We start from the raw sequence: 20,019 nt of genomic DNA, 5'->3' as shown, positions 1-20,019 counted from the left end.
ACATTTAAAATCTGGGATGCAGCCAAAATACGGTGTCTGCCACTTATCAGAAGCAATTTACTGTGCCCACATTTACCAATCAGTGTTTTTCTTTGCGCAGTTCCTATTTCATAAATGGATTTTCCTTAGCTGGAAACTATTCAGTATAGTTTTAGTTTTTTGCCAAACGGATAGGTTTAGTTTGATTTGAATCCCTCCTGTCTTCTGTGGTTTTTTTTTGCCATTAAAAGTCACTGAATTAACGATGTGCAAAACATTTGGATTGCTTGTTTCCCCGTCAGTCATAAATTTTTAATTTTCCCATTGTAAAATTCCCTAAACTTCCTCAGCTGTTGAAAATTGCAACAGTGAAACAGAGACAAATTAGGAAAGAAAGGTCCTGATTTATGTAATGTGGATTTTTATTTTAATTTTCAACTCCTGTTGTGCAGTACAGCAGTATACTATACTAAGTATAGTGTAAGTATATACTCAGTGCAGTTTGGCTAGTATAGTATGCTCTAGAAATGAACTAGGGGATATTCTAGATAAACTTGTTTGAAATGCACAATAGCTTACACAAAAGTGATGTCGATATTACACTGTGAGAGAATAAAAGAGATGATAAAGCAAGAACTGGCAATATGAATACTCTCCCAAGTGAACACTTTCTGTCGATATAGCTCTATATGAAAAATAATTTCTTCCCAATTTACAACTAATGGCCTGGCTTGTCTTTCCCGTTCAGACTCTCAGCTCCTGGAAACTACCATTTCAGAGCCAGCTCTTTAAACCCAGTACTAGCCATCACTGGGCTACAGAAACATGTCATCCAAATTGTTTGGTTTAGGATAGCTTTGTTAAGTTTAGTGTTGAAACTGACTTTCCCCCTAAGATCTGTGTAGCAAATTTCTGTACCGGAAACCAAACTTTGCCAGAGGTTTTGCAGTTTCCCATGTGCTCGTCTCGAGGCTTTGAGGAGTCTGATGAAGATTGGTGTTGCTTTCCCAGCATGGGGGTCAGATTCCCTAGTGTTAGTATACTAAAAATAGCCAGGGCTCCAGTGCTGTCCCATGATAATTAATGCTGATTAATTTTTAGCATGCTGCCTGGCATGTTTCTGGCCCACGCCAAGTAGTGTTTTCCCAGGCAGTGCCCAGGCAGAGTGGAAGGGATAGCGTGTGCCAGGGACCTCTGCCAAGAGGCAGTTACTCTGTTTTGGAAGAAGAAGAGACTTTAGCTGTGAGCCAGACCATGCTGCTTGCCCTGAGGAACAGAAAAGAGGTCTTGGACTTTTTTATTTACTAGTATAGCAATGACCTCTGAGTGCTATAAAATAAAACTTAGTAGGTGTGAGCAATTGGGCTGATGAAATCAAACACGATGCTAATTAGTTGACCCTAACCCCATTAAATCTTGTAATTTGTCCTTGATAAAGAAACCATTAATGATAACTTCAGGAGGTGTTCATCCACTGGATTTGTTTTAGCAGTCTCTTTACCAGGGGGAGGAGGGAGAAGCTGGGTGAAAGCTTTAATAAGCAAAAAGACTCACGTAAACTGTCCCGGTGCAACCATTGAGCATTTAGCTTTTTTATGGCAGGTGTTGTTTGTTTCACAGATGTCCGTCATGCTGCATCCTTTCCCAGGTACAAAGTTTGTGTAATGCTCCTTGCATTCACAGTGGGACTAAATCAGAAGGTTGGGGGAGGGGAGAGAAAAATTAGACATGCACAAATTGTGGATTTCAGCATACTTTCTGGAACTAGGCTCTAAAGACAGTGAGCTTCCAAAGCCTTAGTTAATTACCAGGTGAGTTCAGATGCAAGTATAAAGCTTATCCATATTTATACAACTCAATTCTAGGTTTTATCCACTCCAGAAAACTACTGACTTTCAGGTAAATTTCCTTTAGATAAAGCCCTTTATATTTGCTTCTATGACCAGAAAACATTTAAAATCAGTGTGGGTAGATCAGATTTTTTACCTCTGTTCCCACAGCCCTCTGCCTCCCAAAATGAGTGCCAATTCATATTATTAATGAGCGAGGAGTATCAGCACTTCTATGAATGTGAACTACAGGATGACCCTGGATAACTGACTCCTTTTTCAGCTCTTCAGGGCGTCCAGCCAAAACAGGCATGGTCTTCTGAAGTCTTGCTTTCTTGGTGGCATCACACACAGAAACCTGAGCTAATTCCTGATACTGTAAATAATATGAAGCCTTTATATGGTGCCTCTCATTTTGGTAGTCCTCAAAGACCCAAATTACTTCTTTCCTAAATACATTCACTGTAGGCATTTATCTGCAGTACCTGTGTAAGGAGCCTACTGGTCCCACAAGCCCCCTGTGGTCAGAGAGAAAATTTAACTGGGGGAAACTTAATTTCAGTGCCTTCATTTTTGGGAGGCAAATTGAGCCAAAATATTCTAGGAAAAAGAACACTACGGCAATTTCCATTTTCCGAGGGGAAAGCACCACATAGATGCATAGAGAGGGAGGTAAAGGGACTCACCCCTGGTCACCTGCAGGGCTTATGCCAAAGCTAGGAGTAGAGCTCGGCTTCCCTGAGGCCTGTTCCTGTACCCTTGTGCCTTCTTTTTGGAAAGAAAGCATTATTCCTTCCTCGGCAGTTGACACAGGAAATGTCTAGGGCATCCATTCAATACTAACCTTTCCTGGACCATCATATATGCAAATAGTAGACTGTGGAGGGCAATTCCCATATGTTGCTTGGCAGGGGTCTATGGGTAAGCAGACTTGACCATCCCCTCTGTAACCTTCTCGACAGGTACATTTGTGTTGATTTGGTCCAAGGTAAACGCAGTCAGCATTAGGATCACAGACTTTTTTGGAGCACGGGTTGATAGCTTGTGAAAAAAGAAGTGAAGTAAATGAATTGTTGCCCACCATTCTGAAATTGAAGGTGAGGATTTGCCAGAGCACCTCCGTGGCAAACAAAGCCTGGGTAGACTAAACTTCCCATAGCAGCCAAGTCTGAAATATAGTGGTGGCATGAAGACAGAAGGGAGGAATGTGTTTATACTAACGTAGCAACCAACTGTTTCCTTTTGAACAGACATGATCTCTTAACTTGGCAAATTGAGTTATAAACAGATTAAAACATGTAACGTGCTCATTAAAATATCACAACTATTTCTCTGTTCTCTGGTAGATATTAACCAGAGAAGGTCATGTAGGTGATACGAGGTCTGTACAAGCTTTAAGCACATGTTAGGTCAGTTGGAAAATATTTCGCAATACAATAGGCCTTTGCTGTTTTCTTTCCGGTAATTAAACAATATAATGTCATCTGTTCAGGTATATGGAAAACTGGCCAGCAAGCGCTTTAGTTGAGTCTTCCACACTGCTGTAGTTTCAGGACCGGGCTGGAAGCTCACTAGTTATTTCCATGAGCCCTTTTTTTCAAGGCAATAGCATTGTTTATCCTTGTTCATAGTCCATCAGTGCTTGGAGAACACTTCCTCACACCTTTGGGTCCTGTTTAGGATATGGTCAAGCACATATTGTAGCTGAAAGGTGTCTGGTCCCAGACTAACCTAAAAGGTGGTGCTGCTCACTGTCTTCCCCTCTCCTCCTCCATTCCCCCCCATTCTCCTCCCCTCTCCCCGCCAGCTGGGACTGAGAGAGTTGGCAATGCTCAGCCTCACCCTTTCAAGGCTGCCTCTTCTGTTTCTGTGTGAAATCACACATGTACACACATATTCACATTCTCAAATCCACCATAAGCAACACCACTTCCAAGCAGAGTCTGGGGCAGCCATTGCTATCCTCACTTACATACTTAGCTGTGCTGGAGCTGCTTGTTCTCTGCTTCCTAGCCAGTCAAATGTAAAGGACACTGGCTTAAGCCACAGATGACCCCAGCGTCTAAAGGCACTAGGACAGAGGAGCAACATCCACTCAGACTGCATCAATGCAAAACCCAAAGAGACAGGGATGCTAGCATCATTCTTATCTGCTGGTTGCTGCAATTTCTTTCTCTCTCACTTGTCTACGCTTCCTACTAGAAGGTCACGTTCCCTGAGGAGTGACTTTCTGATGCCTTGCTCTTGGATTCAGACCTATTCAAAGAGGATGACACCATAGTTAGGAACAAGAGGAGGATTGAATGTAAATATTCCCAGACAGGATAAGAAGTATTGTATTTGTGGCCTGATCCAAGCCAACATTTACTAAATAGCACTCCCAGCATCGGATACAACCACTTTTCTTCATTGAAATTGGTCTACAAGGAAGAGCTGGTGCTGTAAGAGATAATGTGAGTAGAGGAAAGAAAATCTGAACTCTTGTAATATAGTTAATTTGAGCGTTCAGTGGCAAGTTGAGGAGTCTATAAAGACAACTTTAAGGTAGACTTTTACCGCTATCTGAGATACTATTAGCTTTGTGTCATGAAAAATAGGAAAGCTAAAATGAGCTTTACTTGTCTGTAGAGTCTATGCTTAGTGATGAAGCTGAGCCGCTACATGATGAATATTCAATAAATATAAGGCCTTGGTTGCTGTTGATTTTTATGGAAGCAAACTATGGTATTGAACTTTAGCAAGTAGAGGGATGTGATAGGAATGGATTTGTAACCGCTGTTGACCCAGTATCCACACTATGTATTTCAAGGGGGTTTACTAGCTTTAGTCTGGTTGCATGGACTGAAGCTTGTTAGAAATTGGACTGATGTGCTTCTGAAGCACATTATAGGGTTTAGTTTCACCCTGAAGATATCTAGTTTGTGCACGTGAGAATGCTTTTGTGATATGAACCCAAGAAAAACTAGACGGTGAGATTTGGTTCAAAAGCGCACCCAATATCTGAACTATAATACCAACAATGTTGTATACAAAGAACTCGGTGGACATAAAAATTACTCACGTTCACATTGTGTACCACCCCCATAGTAGTTGGGCAGACACGTGCATTGCAGTTGTCTTCCATCCTCTCCTGAGGCGGTGCATCTGGAGTTTGCAGGGCACCGTAAGGCCTCGCATTCAGCTATCGCTGAGGGACAGAGCGCGACAGGTTAAGCTGTGTCTGCACACTCTGCCAGGAGGCATTGCCTTCTGCAGTATACTAGTTCAAAGAACGCCTGATCTAGAGACCATTGATCTCATTGCTGTCATTTTTCTGCTGACTGAAGTGGTGATGATGATTACAGGAGCTCACACACAGGGTTTGAGGTTCAGTGTGTGTTTGATTGCTCTAGAGTGACTACCCTGAGACTAATGTTATGTTCATCCTTGACAATTCTAGCTGCATCAGAGCTGTTGAATATATCTTATATAGAAAACAATCTACTTACGCTCATCACAGCTGAGCCCTTTGTATCCAGACAAACAAGTACATCTTCCATCTCCTGTAATTCCGCTGTTGCATACTCCATGAACGCAGTTGCAAACTATGTGGAGAGATGGACTAGGTTTACTGAATAATAATGGTGTTTGGAAAGACATCATTAGTGGTTACATATAGGAAATAGTGTCCTGGCCAACAACTTTGGCCAAACCCAGTTTTGACCCAAGTTCCTGAATTTATAGTCTTCCACTAATGAGAAGATCAATACTCACAGTTGTGAATATAACACACAACTGTGAGTATAGTTGTGAGTACAACAGGAAATAACATACTGAGTTTTGCAGGCTGCTAATAGCCTGGGGCCTGAAAATCTTCAGGACATATGCTATAAACACCAAACCAACTAGTTGCTAATAACATAAAACTTGCAAAATTTGACATACAGTCTTGAGTCAAAATTGAATATAAAGTATAAGGGAGACCGTTTTTATAACTGTTAACAAATTACTCATTTTTACTTCAATTCTGTTTGCCTCTCTCAAACACCTCCAGAAGAGATGAGTTTTGGGACTTTTATTCCCCCTAAACAGACTTTATTTATTTAAAAGAATAATTACTCACTGTGTAGGTCTCAGGCCTTTTTCCGGTCCTATTCCTGTTGATGTAGTGTATCCTCTTGCCTTTACAAACATATCCTGTGCTCATGCAAATCACCTATGCTAATTAATTAGTAACATTCTACCTATGTTAGTAGTTGTGATATAAAACCCAGGAATGTCTAATGTATTGCTGAAAAGCAGTTAGTCACAAATGCACAGTATTTGCACGTGCTTAGAAAACTTGGAGGAGCTCAAATATCTGAAAGCTGAAGTGTAAAATGTTGCTTAAATTAATATGCAGTTGAGTCCTACGGTAGCTTCTTGGAAAATAATTACATTTACGATATTGAATTCATTCAAGTACCCTATTTTCATTAAATTGTTGGCTCAGTTACATTTCTGTGTATCAACAGTGGCATCCAGTGGACAGCTGGTGGAAAAAGGGCTTTTGAGTCAGCAGTGGTGTAGGATTAGTGTAGAAACACAGATCATTTAAAGTGAGGCCATTCGTGACTCTTTTTAGAAAGAACTTTAAGTAGATCTTAAGGGAACAAAGAGAGTTTTAGTCAGAGATAAACAAGCGTTACCGCTTAAAAAAGTGACATTTCTTAGTATTTTTTTTCAGGCAGTTTTCCGATGTGTCTGTTTAATTCTCAGCAGGGGTTAGGAAGGCAAATAAAATACTAGAAATCATTAAGATACAGGCAAAACTGGAAAATATTATACAAATGTATACACTTGTGGTACATATACAAATAGGGCACATAGCTCTGATCCCTCCCTCAGTGTCCTGCTTCTCCTAATAGAAGTATGGCCAACCAATGGAATGATCTACCAGTGAAAAATCATAATGAAACCAAATTCATCCTTTTTCACATTTTTGACTAAATTATGGAGGTCCTTGGCACAGAATATTGTGTAAAGCAATAGCAGAATTGGACTCAGAGGCAAGGTAGATAATTTATGGAGGATGGATCCAGCAGGAGCCTTTAAACACTGCAATTTGAATGCATTTCTGGCCACTTTTACTCTTTTCGTAGATATCAACTATTGGCCTCCGATATGGGATGCTAGGCTAGAACAACTTTTGGCCTGATTCAAAATGGCCTTTTTTGAGTCAGATATATTGATTTCAATACCACATGAATATTTCATGCCTTAATACAGATGCTCCAGTTTGTAGATGTATTTAGAAAACATACTAAAACACTGTAAGCCACTATAAATTATGCATTTGATACGTTCCCATCCAACTATAACAACTATAGTACTATAACAACCTTCTGTATTTAGATCAAATAAATTTGAATCTGTAATTTAGGGTGAACAGTGGATAACACGATAACTGGCTAACAGGGAGGTATACCTGCAGGAACACACAGATGATTCTAATCCCTAATTTATTTGACTGTTGGCTGTAGCAAACATATTCAAGACAAGATTAAGATATTTTTATAGTGCAACACTGAGAGTGTTGTCTGTACAGTCCTGAGCTGAATCCAGCCCCACTGTGAATAAGGAATTGAATAGCTGCCTATTTTCTTTCCCTGTTGTGTTCCCTGAAGGAGACAGCAGCTCTTGACGGGAAACCCGTAGACCCCCTACCCATTTCACTGCGATTTCCCGATGTCTGAATACAGCTTTCACTCACCTTCTTTCCCTCACTTCAATAAAGAAAGCTCCAACTTACCTGATGAGCAGTGAGGCCCAAATAAATTATCTTCAGCACATTTTTCACAGGCAGTCCCACCAAAGCCTTTCTGTAAATTACAGATTGGAAATCAAAACTTAAGTTTCTCATCTATCTCTATGTAGATAGATACATGCTTAGCAGCCTCTAACTAAACAGCATCTTTAGCTACCAAAAGAAAATAACGTGAAAGGTTCAGTCAGTAAATCAGAGATGACTACTGCAATCTAGAAAACGTTGCCTTTTGAATGATATTTTTCCTGTCTTTTTTTTAAATTTATTTTAAATTTTTAGCTCTCACACTTCAAATCAAATCAGATATTCTGAATAGCAAGTAAACAATAATGAATAGTAATCAAGCTTAATGCCTAAATCATTCTTACAATTGCTAGGTTGTATTTTATGACTACTTCTCACTCTGTCTCTTTCTTACGTGTCTCCAGAAGATGTGCTTTTGGTATAATGGAAAGATTAACCAGTAGAGGGGGAGCTAAAAAAGATTCATTGGAGTTGTTTTTTAAAAAAATCTTTTTTGGCTGAAGTTAGTAAGCACTGCACATTGCACTTTCAGCAAACAAACATATTGAGAGTATTGGTCCCAAGTACAAGTCCTTTCTAATTAGGGCAAAAAATCATAAGTAATAGCACAGTCTTAAAAACAGAGGAACTCAAACCACCTGTTTCCGAAAGACAAGATGGAAGAGCTCTTTAATAATATCACCCAAACATGCTCAAGTCTGTAGAAATAATAGTGTGAAGATTAGTACAAACCAAGCAAAAAATGAACTCCAAGCAGATCATCTCTGCTATTTCTGAAATACTTTCTTTTTAATATATTTATACCACATAACATGCATTATTTCTTAGCAGAGCTTATATGCTGTTGTTAAAAGAAGGGGGATGTACCTGACAAGTGCACGTTCCATCCCCATTTATACCCTGGGAGCAGCGTCCTCTCCTGTTGCATGGTGATGCAGCTCCTCCCGGACAGGCTAGAAATCACAGAATCACAGAATGGTTAGAGTTGGAAGGGACCTTAAAGATCATCTAGTTCCAGGCCCCCTGCCATGGGCAGGGACACCTCCCACTAGACCAGGCTGCTCAAAGCCCCATCCAACCTGGCCTTGAACACTTCCAGGGATGGGGCATCCACAGCTTCTCTGGGCAACCTGTTCCACTGCCTCACCACATTCGGAGTAAAGAATGTCTTCCTAATATCTAATCTAAAGCTACCCTCTTCCAGTTTGAATCCATTACCCCTTGTCCTATTACTACAATCCCTGATAGAGTCACTCCCCATCTTTCCTGTAGGCTCGCTTCAGATACTGGAAGATCTGAAGATCTCCCCGGAGCCTTCTCTTCTGCAGGTTGTATAACCCCAACTCTCTCAAATGACAACGCTAAGCCATTACTCAGCTCGCTCTGACCCTTACGTGTTCCCCCTGCATGTTAGGGGTGACGGAAGTTGGAGGCTGCAGGGTTTTAGGCCAGACAGGGATCTTGAGTGACTGCTGATATTTTGCTGTTCTCTTCACTAGAATCTCAGCTTCAGTAGAGACCATCACCGTCTCTAATATGGGAACTTAAGCTAGTGATTGTAATCAATAGCTTGTACCAAAAATAGTTTTATTATTCTAAAGTACCATATTAATTTTGTCCCTGCTGATGAACCTCTATGTGCAAACACACTAAACTGTTAACTTTTTTGATACAAGTGGAGTTTGCCTGACCACTTCTTCTGTTGGTTAATACAACTCTGACTGAAAATTTGCTGTCAGAACAATATTTGATGCTCAATTAGAGTTTAAATAAGCCTCTTCCTTTCACCCACAAATTGCATTTCCTTTACGTGGAAAGTTTTTCATTTCGCCCGCTACCTCCAGAAAGACTGTGATATTTGATTCAAATGCTCTTGGAAATTGAAATTTGGGTATCTCATAACCCATTTCTGCACAATGAATGGGTGTGATCACTAGTAAAACTTGTCTGCCAAAGATGTGCTATGCTCTTCAGATCCTCTGGAGATAAAACCATGATTACAGGCAGTGATATACCAGGTGAGACAGAGCCTGACCAAAAACCCCACCCCACAGGAGAGGATAAGAAACAATTACCTTATTTCCAAATCAAAATAGTTTAAACTTTGGCTGAAATATTTCAGCATTCAATTTTGTGCTGAAAGGTTGCCTGTAGGAAATGCACGTTACAGTAATTTTTAGTTAGATTGTTCTGTTAGTTTTTTTTTCCCCCTTTTGGGATATCCTCATATTTTACAGTTGTTCAGCCTCTCCGTGGAAATGATTTAGTAACTCCCCTCCATAAGCCCTTCCTTCCCGTAACAGGAGTTCCCATTAGGTACCGTAATCCTGATGCAGGTGGTATCTAAATGTATCAAACTCCTACTGCCCTCACAGGTTCTCTGCTGTACTCTACTGGGAGATTTATCGCTTATAAAGAGTCTCAGTTTGTTCTGTGTGGGTGGAGATGGGCAGCGCTGGATCTGTTCTCCCATTGAGTAACGTAATCCTGATTTAGAGTGTTTAAGTAATGTGGAAGTTTTCATGAAAATCAATTTGATTTGGACAGAGTGATGAGCAAGTAAGTGGATGCGTATACGTATACACCTAACTTTAGTGAAGGCTTTGGCTTTATACCAATCTGTTAATATTTCTTAATTTATTCCTTAATGATGAGTCTGTAAAGTCTGTTGGATCTGAGTAAGCTTCTTGTGAAAAACCAATAAATTTAAAGATGAAATATTTAGTGGAGTTTCTCTCATACATGCTGAAATAAAAAGATTTATTAAGAACTGAGATGAAATAACCAGAAATGAGGTGAAGTAATAAATACGTATACTTTAATCTTTAAAGTGGCTTTTTGTGAGTCTTGATTTCTGGCTACCATGCAATAGCTAAATCTCATCTTTAGGACTGACGCAGGCGCAAACTGTTTAATATTTGCTCTGAATGGGAACAGTTTTAACGGCACTGGTGTTTTTATTGAATGCGCAAAGATATAGAAATCACGAGAAAACTCAGTTTATGGTATAAATTCTAGGGAAGTATACTTTAAAATTGCTGACAAAACAGGTTTTTTGCAGTTGATATTCATTACACTTCCCCTTGTCTTCGCTATCCTCTTGTCTCTTGTTTTGATACCACCACCAAGGGACAGCTTTATCAGAAGTTTAGCAAATTACTATATTGTTGTACGAGTTTGGTCAGGCAGATAAAATGCTTCCCCTGGCCGACGGGGCTGCAGAAGAGAGCGGCGATGGCAGTGATGCTGGCACAGTCACCTGCCGCCACCCTGGTTCTGGAGGGGAGCAAGACCTTTGCTTTTGTTGAGGATGTTTTTTGAAAAGTAGCAAGAAAGAGATGCTTCTGCTTAGCTCTTACAGCCGTTAGAGACCAAAGGCCAAATCTTTATACCTAGGCCAAAAAAGCTTAAATCTATTGGGTTTTTGTCTCATAGAGTTTAATTCAGCACTTCCCAAGTGTTTTTAAATGCAGCCTGTTGGATTCCTTCTCTTCATCTGACTCCCCGCGTGCTGAAGCAGTGGGTAGAACTTGTAAAGATGATGTATTTTGGACGTATAATTTGATGGAATTACGTTTATTATCTTTCCTCTTGGCCTTTATTTTTTCCTTTTCACTTTTTTTTTTTTATTACAATGCTTTCTATTCAGTTGCCCAATAACACACACCTTTCAGTTGGTACCCAGGCTTTTCTTTGGAGCCATGCAAATATTTGCCCAGAGCTGGGATAGGGAGTAGCTCCCACTGAAGCCCATCTTCCCCTTACTTCGTGGGGAGGGAAGGGGACAAGACCTTTCATTCACACTTTGTGTTTCAGCGTGTGCTATCATTTAAGGAAGCCAGAGTGCTATTTAAGACCTAATTTTGTCATTGCCATCAGATGCAAAATGTGAAGTAAACCCCTAGTCAGGGATTTTTCTCTGGCCTCAGGAAGGACCGTCTTTCCTCCAAACATTTCAAGGCGTGCCGTATGTTCTTAGAGAGATTGCGATAATGCAAAGAGCTATTTTCTTCCCCTGAATGACAGCAGAAACAATGCTGAGACCTTGATTCTTTGCTTTTTGGGGCCAGGAAGTTTGTCTGAAGGAAGAGAGGCCTTCCTTGCCTCTGCAGCCTCCTACCTGCAGTGTTGAAGGCAGGGCTCCGGCTTGGGGGCAGCAAGCTCTGTCCCTCTCTAGAAATACCGATGCCCCTAATGTGGCCTTCCCAGAGCACCCTGAATTAGGGGTTGATGATCACTTGTAGCATTGCCTTCCTCCTACCGGTTCATTTAGACTGCATTTGGTTGAAAGGTGGTAAATCACCACACAAGTGGTTATCTTCAGAAGACATGACCACACACTACGACCTCTGCTGTTTGGCTATCTTTTCTATAGAAGTAGCTATAAGCTGGGGTTTGACTATTTTGCTTAAGTAGATAAATGACTGGCATTTAAATCATAGCTTGGGCTATAATTATATTTTGCGGACAAAAGGACTTCACAGACATTGAACCAGACCTTGACCCCATTAACTAGAGAAGGAAATGCTCTATCTGGGCAGGGAAACTTCCTCAGAGGGTCTTGATGCCCAGCCTCGATAGCCTGAGGTTTGATGCACTTGTGGGGATGCTGAAAGGCTTTTCCTGAGGAAGGGGCAGCGGGAAGAGAGGCACTCCTGATTACCCCTGCTCCAGTAATGGCCTTTAGCTTTTGCTGGAGGTTCAAAAAACTCAGAGGAAAAAACTGTTTCAAGTTGAGCTAAAAGAAAAGACCGTCCTTGCATCAAAAAGTAAAGAATTAAAGAGATTTAGAGATATTTCAGACTCAGATGAGGGTATTTTTGACCCAAATTGAAACATTTAAATTTGTGGTTTGAAAATTTTAATTTTTAAACTGTTGTGGGGATCCTCCCAAATGAAAAGTCATTTTGCAAGCATTGAATTGAAATGATTTGTTTTGAAAATCTCAAAACCAAGGGGTTTCCCTGAGTTTTTTGAATTTTTCTATGTATTTTTCTTCTTTAAATGAAGCTTTGAATATGTGTTTTTCTCTAAATCCTCTAAGTTTTGGCTGAAAACTGCTGTTTATTTCTACTCCTATAATAAGCTCTGCGGAGCAATCTTCTCATGGCAATAGTTTCTGAAAGTAAGAAAAATCACTGCTTTACTTCTACTCAAATTCTATTAAAAAAAAAAAAAAGCAAGCTTACCCATACAATCTGGGCCCCAGTGTCCCTCGCAGCACTCAGGTTGTTCAAATTCCTTCATACAATGATGCCGACATCCCGGAAAAGAAAGTACGTGTGTTTTAATTTCTAGATAATACCTGAGGAAAAGAAGTTGAAGCTGCTTTAAACTACTTAAAAGCCTCCTGTGCGGAAAAATGAAATTCTTAACCTCCTTTCAGTGTCAGACAAGAGCATTTTAAGCTTAGTTGTATTGATCTGGCTTTTTTTTCTTCATTAAAACATACATTGAACACCAAGGTCTAAAAAGATCCTGGAGCTGTTTCTTTTGCAGAGTATATTTATCTTTTTTTTTTTTTTTATTTAATTTCTGCAACCTACACGCAGAAATTTTCTCTAAGTTTTCCTTTGAAATAGTGTTTTAAAATTTATTTACTGTCAAGATTTTTTAAATGTTAGGTAAGCTCAAAATAGTTACATTTTCCCTAAAATACTGCTTTTCTTTTTTTTTTTTTTTTAATCTTAAAGACAAGATTTCATATTTGTTTTGAGATATTTCTTCCTGCCCTTCACCCCCCCCACACCTCCCCAGTCTGGCAGTTTGAAAAATCTGCATGATTTTATATGATAATATGATATGAATAATATAAAGACATAATTTATATGTTAATATACATTTATCATATGATATTTATATATCATTCATATCAATATGCAGAATAAACAAGGAAGTGATTTTATGATATCACTCAAAAGAAAATCTGATAGGCCTTCAATAGAAATGTTTATTTTTCTCTTATACCATTTGCTGATTAGCTGGGCGTGAAGTACTCTGAGTGAAACTTGAGTTCTGGAGTTGGTGAAGCCAATGGTAAACGTTCCTTACAAAAATTGCATAAAATATGACATTTTTAATATGAATTAATGTTTTCTAATTAATGGAGAACAATATTCACAGAGAGAAGCTCTGACAGAAGAGATACCTGCAGTCTGGTATCCCAGTCCCATTGGTAATTTTGGTGTAACCAGCAGGGCACTGGGTTTTGAGGTTTAAAGAGCAAGGTACGCATTCTGTTTTCATTCGAACGAGCAGCTTTTGGTCACATTGCTTCTTCATCTGTAACAGGAGAAGATTAATTAAAAGGAAGGAAAAAGTTCTTTGAGTTGGTTTAACTCTGCCCCCAGTGGCATTGCTGAAAAACGACAAATTTAACAGCTTTGTTCTTGCTCACAGCCACAAGCTCTACCTTGTTCAGCAGGAGCTCCCTGCTCTGGAGCTAAGCTAGGTAACAGACCACATATTAGGGCTTTGTGATAGTCCTGTCTTCACAAAATATTTCCAACCACTGCAGGATAAACCCTTCTAAGTGTCATATTTCTCCTAAGAATGCTTTATCAACAAATGCTAAGTTCAGCAGACTTAGAAGCCGGGTTACCGACGCAGCATCAGCCTACAGAGCGTTAGCTCTGAAATTGCCTCACGAGCCCAAAGCAGGATGGAGAAAGACAAGTGCCGGCAAGTTCCTCCTCCATTCAATGGCAAAACTAAACATAAGGTGTGGAGGAAGTCGCTTGTGGCTCTGTGCACACAGAGCACAGCACAAACCTTTGTTCCTCTCAAAAGGCAGGTTTCATATTATCAGCACCGCTTGTACTGAATTAGAGGATTATGGCTGGTATTTTCAAATTGGTGTAAAACAACGACGTCTGGCTTTGCATTGAAATCTGGTAGGAGTGACGGGCCTGACCCCACCAGAGCACACTGAGAAGTGCAGCCTCCTCTTTTTTCACCTAGAGAAAGCCACAGAAGGAACCAGCCCATCTTGGGAAACCTGGCCGTAATAGGCCTCTAGCTCAAATGCTGAGGGCACGTGCCCCTTGCTGTGGAGGTCCCAGTTTCAAGAATGCAAATCTGACCAATGACTTGAGAAGGTGGCAAAAAGGAGAAAAGGCTTAGGGTATTGTCACAGCAGTGGCATTGTATTTCGTGGTTGTAGAATTCATAGATTTGAAAGTATCTGTATACCAAAAATAGTGTCTGTTTCCTACTACTAAAACAGTTGACCTATTTTAAAGCAAAAAATCTTTGCTGAACTCTACCTACTGTTGGCCTCATATTTTTTCTTCCTTGTGAGTATTCGTAGAAGTAAGTTCATAATTCACAAATGGTGAGAAATGATCTAATGCAAAACATGATCTTTAAAAAACAACAAGATTAATGAATGAAATTATCATTCTTGGAGAGGAAGCGCTGTGAAGTGCTCCATTTTCTATTCCAAGATTTATCCACTGTTCCCTAAGTATGGACCCATTTAGGTGGTCTTAACTGACTCGAGCAATATTGACCACGACAGGCTTCCTGTCTGGCACAGTAGAATTGATGTGAACTCTCTGAATGGGATTTCAATTAAGCCCTCAAGTAGTCAATTAAGGCAACGTCTGAATCGTTGCCAGCGTGAGGAAATGCTTAATGCTTATCTTGAAAAGCTGTACCTGCCCACTGAGTGCGTGTGTGTGTGTGCGCATATATGTAGGGGCCAGTTCTAGCAGCACCACCCATTTGAAAATACATAAATATGTTAATAGTTGTCTATGGACTTTTTAAATAGCTTCCCAGATTATAAAGCCGGAAGGACAATTATACCAGAGGAGCATAGTAGAGGATAATGGAGCTTCTTGCATGAACAAGAAGATCTTTTAGAAAGCATTCATTTGATTTGGAAATGATCAGTTGTGGAGAAACAATCCGTGGTATGTTGCTTTTGTCTTGATTTGCCTGCGATGGTTTTGCCTCCGTTTCCAGCTATTGCTCCTCTGTAGTTTGCACAACAGGTAGGAAGCCATTCTCCTACCAAGTTTGCTAGTCCCTTCCTATGAATACTTACAGTCTGAGATCAAAGTACAGTTCCTTTGTGCACCTAAATAAATAGCATTTCTTGAATTCCCTGCTACGAATCCAGTTTCCCAGTCATTCCCCAGCTTTCCTCTGGAGTCTGCTCAGTTTGGCAATGGCCCTCCTGAGTGGGGAGTGTCAGACCTGGCCTGTCTAGGCAATTCCTGTGCACTCACCCTGCAAGGTCATCTTTGTCTCCCACCTTGGAAAATTGACCATTAACCCTTTGTGCAGCAGCATCACAGCAGAAGCTTCAGGTCATTTGCTATCTAGGGTCTGTTCCAAGCCATCACTTCCAAGGATGGAGCCCATTGCAGTGCCACCATGTGTTGCTCAATGGATATCCTGCAGTATTTCTGTCCAGGGGTTCCCAAACAACATATGTGGACGTGCAACCCTGTGCCATCCAGGTAGCGTTGGACCTTCTGGGCACATGTAGGATGCTGCAGCCTCATTGCAGAAGCTCACAGTTGGCCTAGGTGAGTACACTGGCACCTTGGGCAGGATTTCTATATGTGCCACAGCCCAGTAGTCCTGGATGAAGACCTCACCCCAGCGATTTCTCCCCATGTTAGTTATCCTTCCTTCAGCATTAGTGATAGCAGCAAGTTTCCCTAGTGAAGACTGTAAGGATGTATCGCAGACACTGATAAGGAGATTTAGTTGCGTGAGCTCTGAGGGACTCCGCTTTATAGTCATCACGCAGCTTATAAGTATATTTCAACATCTATTTAGCCTTCAAATTTTAGTCTTTCCAAATGTACTGTTGAAATCTGATTTTTGGGTAATGTTCAGGTACAGTAGTTATATTTGGGTAGTGAAACCTCTTACTGTTGTGCGGATGCATTTCATAATAAATAAAAATGAGACCTTTTTCCAGATGTGAGTATAATGTGGATACAACTCGCTCAGACACTTGGCAAAGCAGTGACAAGCAGTGCCACGCTGAGCAGACCCAGTAGCCTCCCTGCCCTCCCAGCAGAGCCCGGCGCTGGTGGGACAGTGGACTGACCCATCTCTTTGCGCTTCAGGTCAAAGGTGGCCCGCAAAAACTCAAACCGGAGCTCCTCTACACCTTGCTTCCCGTCCAAAACCACCTCACCAGGCACCAACACGAGGGGGCTTGAACACTTCAGGCCCTTTAAACCACGCGGTGCTCAGCAGCAGCACAGCCATCACAATGGCCCATCCTTAATGAGAGATGACTCACGCACCAGAGCAAGAACCAACACAGCACAAACACACAGTCCAGGCAGCGTAACTTCCATGAGTATTTCCACTGAGTCAAACCAATACTGTCAATGTTGAAGAATCATACACTTGGAGTGTTTGCTGGTTTTTCTGAATCTTTAACCATGTATGCTACTGAAGACCTTGCAGGTGCTCGGGGTCAGCCATTAAGAGTCTGGGCTTGTAGGATATTAAGGTTAAGGAGTGGCGGAAATTATCTCACTACAAAAGTTCTCATAAAAAGAAGTTCTTATAAAAAAGTTAGCATAAAAGTTCTCTCCCCCAACATTTCATTTTTAGAACAACAAAATTCAAGGAGATTTTGAAAAGGTAAAATCGAAATAAAAATAGGTTATATCCTTTCTCTACTACCAGTTATAAAAAACTATTTTTTTTTTTTTAAATTGTGTAGTTATTTCCACTTTCTCCCATTTCTTCATTTTCCTTTTTTGCTGTTATGGAGAATAGAAGAAAGGTGATTTGTTAGCAGCTCTTTTCTAGAGACAGAATAAGATAACACCTTTCCCAGTACTTATTTGTAGTTTTCAAAGTATTTTTCCATTTAAAACAAAACTGAGTGTCTTGCCTCTTTTTTTGCCCTCCACAGTTTCTTCCCATCCTTTTGTTTCCTCTTCCACAAGTGTTTTTTCTCCAGAACGCAGTAATTTAAAGCCTCATGTTGTGAGACAGTTTAAGTGAGTTAATGTATCGCTGTTGAACTCCTGATTCAGGTTTTCAACCCAATACTTTCTGCCTTTCTACAAGGGTGGTGAAAACAGATTTTGTGAAATTCCACAGATCCATAGGATTTGTACATGACAAATGCACTGCTTCCTCAAAAGTCTACAACTCTTTTACTTAAATTTATAACTTTTTACAATTACTTCCAATAGCTCAGTTCCTTAGAATTTTTTCCCCACCTATCTGAAATAGCTTTTCCTCCTTGTGGTTAGTAGAGCAGATAATTTTCACTAGCGAAAAATTTCTGCTTTCATATGACTTATCAAAAATTCCAATGGTTTTCTTTTGTTGCTTTTGATGAGTAAGTCAGCTACAGTCTTTTGCCATGTTTGCCATTTTTAGAGACATTTTCAGCGTACTCATGAAACATCATTTGAGCCAAATTCTCATGTGAAATAAACAGATGCATTTCTGTTATTTCAGGGGACTGAATTACACAGCTCTTGGTTTATAATTCAGTGTCCTATGGCATCAGTGACTGTTAAAGTGGGTTTTTCTTCTATCAGCTACAGTATCTGGTAACCAGTCTCTCTGTGACAGTGAAAGAGCCCCTGCCCCATAGTGCAATACAGACACATAATAATTCATTACTTGAATAAAAAGCTGCTTCTTACCTCATCTGGGCCTTGTGATGTCAAACACGGTTTCACTGCAGTCAAAAAAGCCAAGAAGAGTAAAAAAACTGGATTTTTTTCCATTGTAAAGAATTTGGGTTTTTTCCTTCAGAGCCCTCCAGACAGAAGAACTAAAATTTTGACGTAAAGGGATCGTTTGTTAGAGCTGCTGTTTCTTCTGCATTCTTAGGCAAATAGTTTAACGGGACTCTTGCCTTTCTGAAGGAAAATGAGTGAAGGATACAGCATGTGAAGCTTGCCTGCAGGCAGGAAAAATTCCAAAATGCAGGGTCTTTGCTGAAAGTTTTCACTGCAAAGCTGAATAAACCCTTCCTAACTGAATGACAGGATATCCTGGTGGGGCTCTGTTCGTTTATCCCTTTCTCTGAAGCTGTTGTCAGTACAAAACCAAGGACACTGAACTGTGATGATAGAAGATGTTTTCTTCTTTTAGGTGGGCACGGGTAGGGGACTGGAGTAACTGCTGCGCTTGTTATCGTTACATTTGCTCAGCTGATCTAAGGCAAAGCAAAGGATCTCTAGAAGTTGGCTTATCAGCCCTAATAACGTAAGGGTGGGTCCCCTGAATGTAGTCCTGGGAGAAATACCACTGACTTTATCTCAGGAGGCCAAAAGAACATCTTCCCGCTTTGGTTAGCTGGATAAAAAGGGGGAGATTTTTTTTTGGCTATTTTTGTTGAGTAATTTTTACTGATTTCCTGGAGCTAAGCAAGGAAAATTAACTCAGCTGTGTTACTTGCATATGATTCGGAGGGATGAGCAGACAGACATTTTGATTTGCCAGAAGCAAGACTGTTTCTCTTTCTTCTCAGAGTTGTTCAGCTCTTTCCTAGTGCTGCTCTTTGCTGCTGCTCTGGTCAGTCTTTTAAGGGCAACCTCTCTCATGTCTAAAATACCTAATAATCTGGCTGCCTCCAGTTTGTCAGCTTTGCTTTTTGCCCCTGACATAATTTTTCAGCCATTTGAAGGCACTCCATAAGGGTGCCTTGATACAAAATTGTGCCTTGAAGGTAGGTTAGGTTTTTGAAGAGTCTACAGTGGCTGTAAACATAGTGCTTTCTCCCAGGTTCCTATTTATAGTAATGGCTAGATGCTGCATTCACCTTTAGACCGCAAATGTAACATTTGATGCAGTTACAAACTATTATCTTGAACTCCCTATTGTTTTCCTAAAGAAATCAGTGGTGATACACATAAAACACACAAATTCATCTACTTTTGTTATATGTTCTGAGTACTGCAAAATTGCTGGTAGGAGGTGGCAGGGCAAGGTATTTCCTGCATGCTCATCAGATTCTGTTCCTTTCTGCTATACAATGAGGAAAGTAAATCATTTCTTGTTTACGCTGACAAGATAGCAGCCAGGGGCTGTGATGTACATGCTGACGGTACATATGGCCCTGAGAAGTGCCGTTTCTCTTTTCTGAGGTCAAGGCCTTTCATCTTTGGTTTTGCATACAATTTGGGCTGGTGGAAGGAATGTCTCGGGTTTTTCTCCAAAAGAGCAGAATCCTGGAGGATCTTCTCTCCCGTGTAATGGTAGCCCATGGCTGCATCCTGCCCTCTGTGGGATGTCTGGGAGTAAAACTTCTCCTCCCTCTTCTACAGCCATGTCTTGCTGGAGCGTGGGCAGGTGGTCTGGGCAGGGTCTGCACTACCCGGGCAAAACACGTTTGCCGGGTCCCTGTGTGTGTGACGGCAGGAGCTGACAGCTTCGGCAGCGGCTTGAGGTCAGATG

General features: G+C 40.7%; 1 protein-coding gene across 4 annotated transcripts in view; it reads right to left on the bottom strand.

Annotated features, from left to right (window-relative positions):
* STAB2 (stabilin 2) overlaps positions 1 to 18,879 on the bottom strand; it is an 89,440-nt gene extending 70,561 nt beyond the window's left edge. For 2 of the 4 annotated variants that reach the window (XM_054208514.1, XM_054208525.1), the window contains exons 1-9: positions 18,261 to 18,879; positions 13,766 to 13,899; positions 12,807 to 12,922; positions 8,485 to 8,570; positions 7,579 to 7,648; positions 5,297 to 5,392; positions 4,870 to 4,995; positions 2,653 to 2,849; positions 1,534 to 1,667 (exon numbers count right to left, since the gene is read on the bottom strand). In XM_054208514.1, coding sequence (XP_054064489.1) covers positions 1,534 to 1,667; positions 2,653 to 2,849; positions 4,870 to 4,995; positions 5,297 to 5,392; positions 7,579 to 7,648; positions 8,485 to 8,570; positions 12,807 to 12,922; positions 13,766 to 13,899; positions 18,261 to 18,344 — 1,043 coding nt within the window. In that variant the 5' untranslated portion in view covers positions 18,345 to 18,879. The remainder of the gene's footprint in view (positions 1 to 1,533; positions 1,668 to 2,652; positions 2,850 to 4,869; positions 4,996 to 5,296; positions 5,393 to 7,578; positions 7,649 to 8,484; positions 8,571 to 12,806; positions 12,923 to 13,765; positions 13,900 to 18,260) is intronic. The other 2 variants (XM_054208503.1, XM_054208534.1) reach the window with 2 other exon arrangements.
* Between the last annotated feature and the right edge of the window lie 1,140 nt (positions 18,880 to 20,019).

The sequence above is a fragment of the Rissa tridactyla genome, chromosome 1 (assembly GCF_028500815.1).
Source record: "Rissa tridactyla isolate bRisTri1 chromosome 1, bRisTri1.patW.cur.20221130, whole genome shotgun sequence".
Taxonomy (NCBI): Eukaryota; Metazoa; Chordata; class Aves; order Charadriiformes; family Laridae; genus Rissa; species Rissa tridactyla.
Note: the sequence above shows the minus strand (reverse complement) of the source record. Positions and strands in the feature narration are given on the sequence as shown.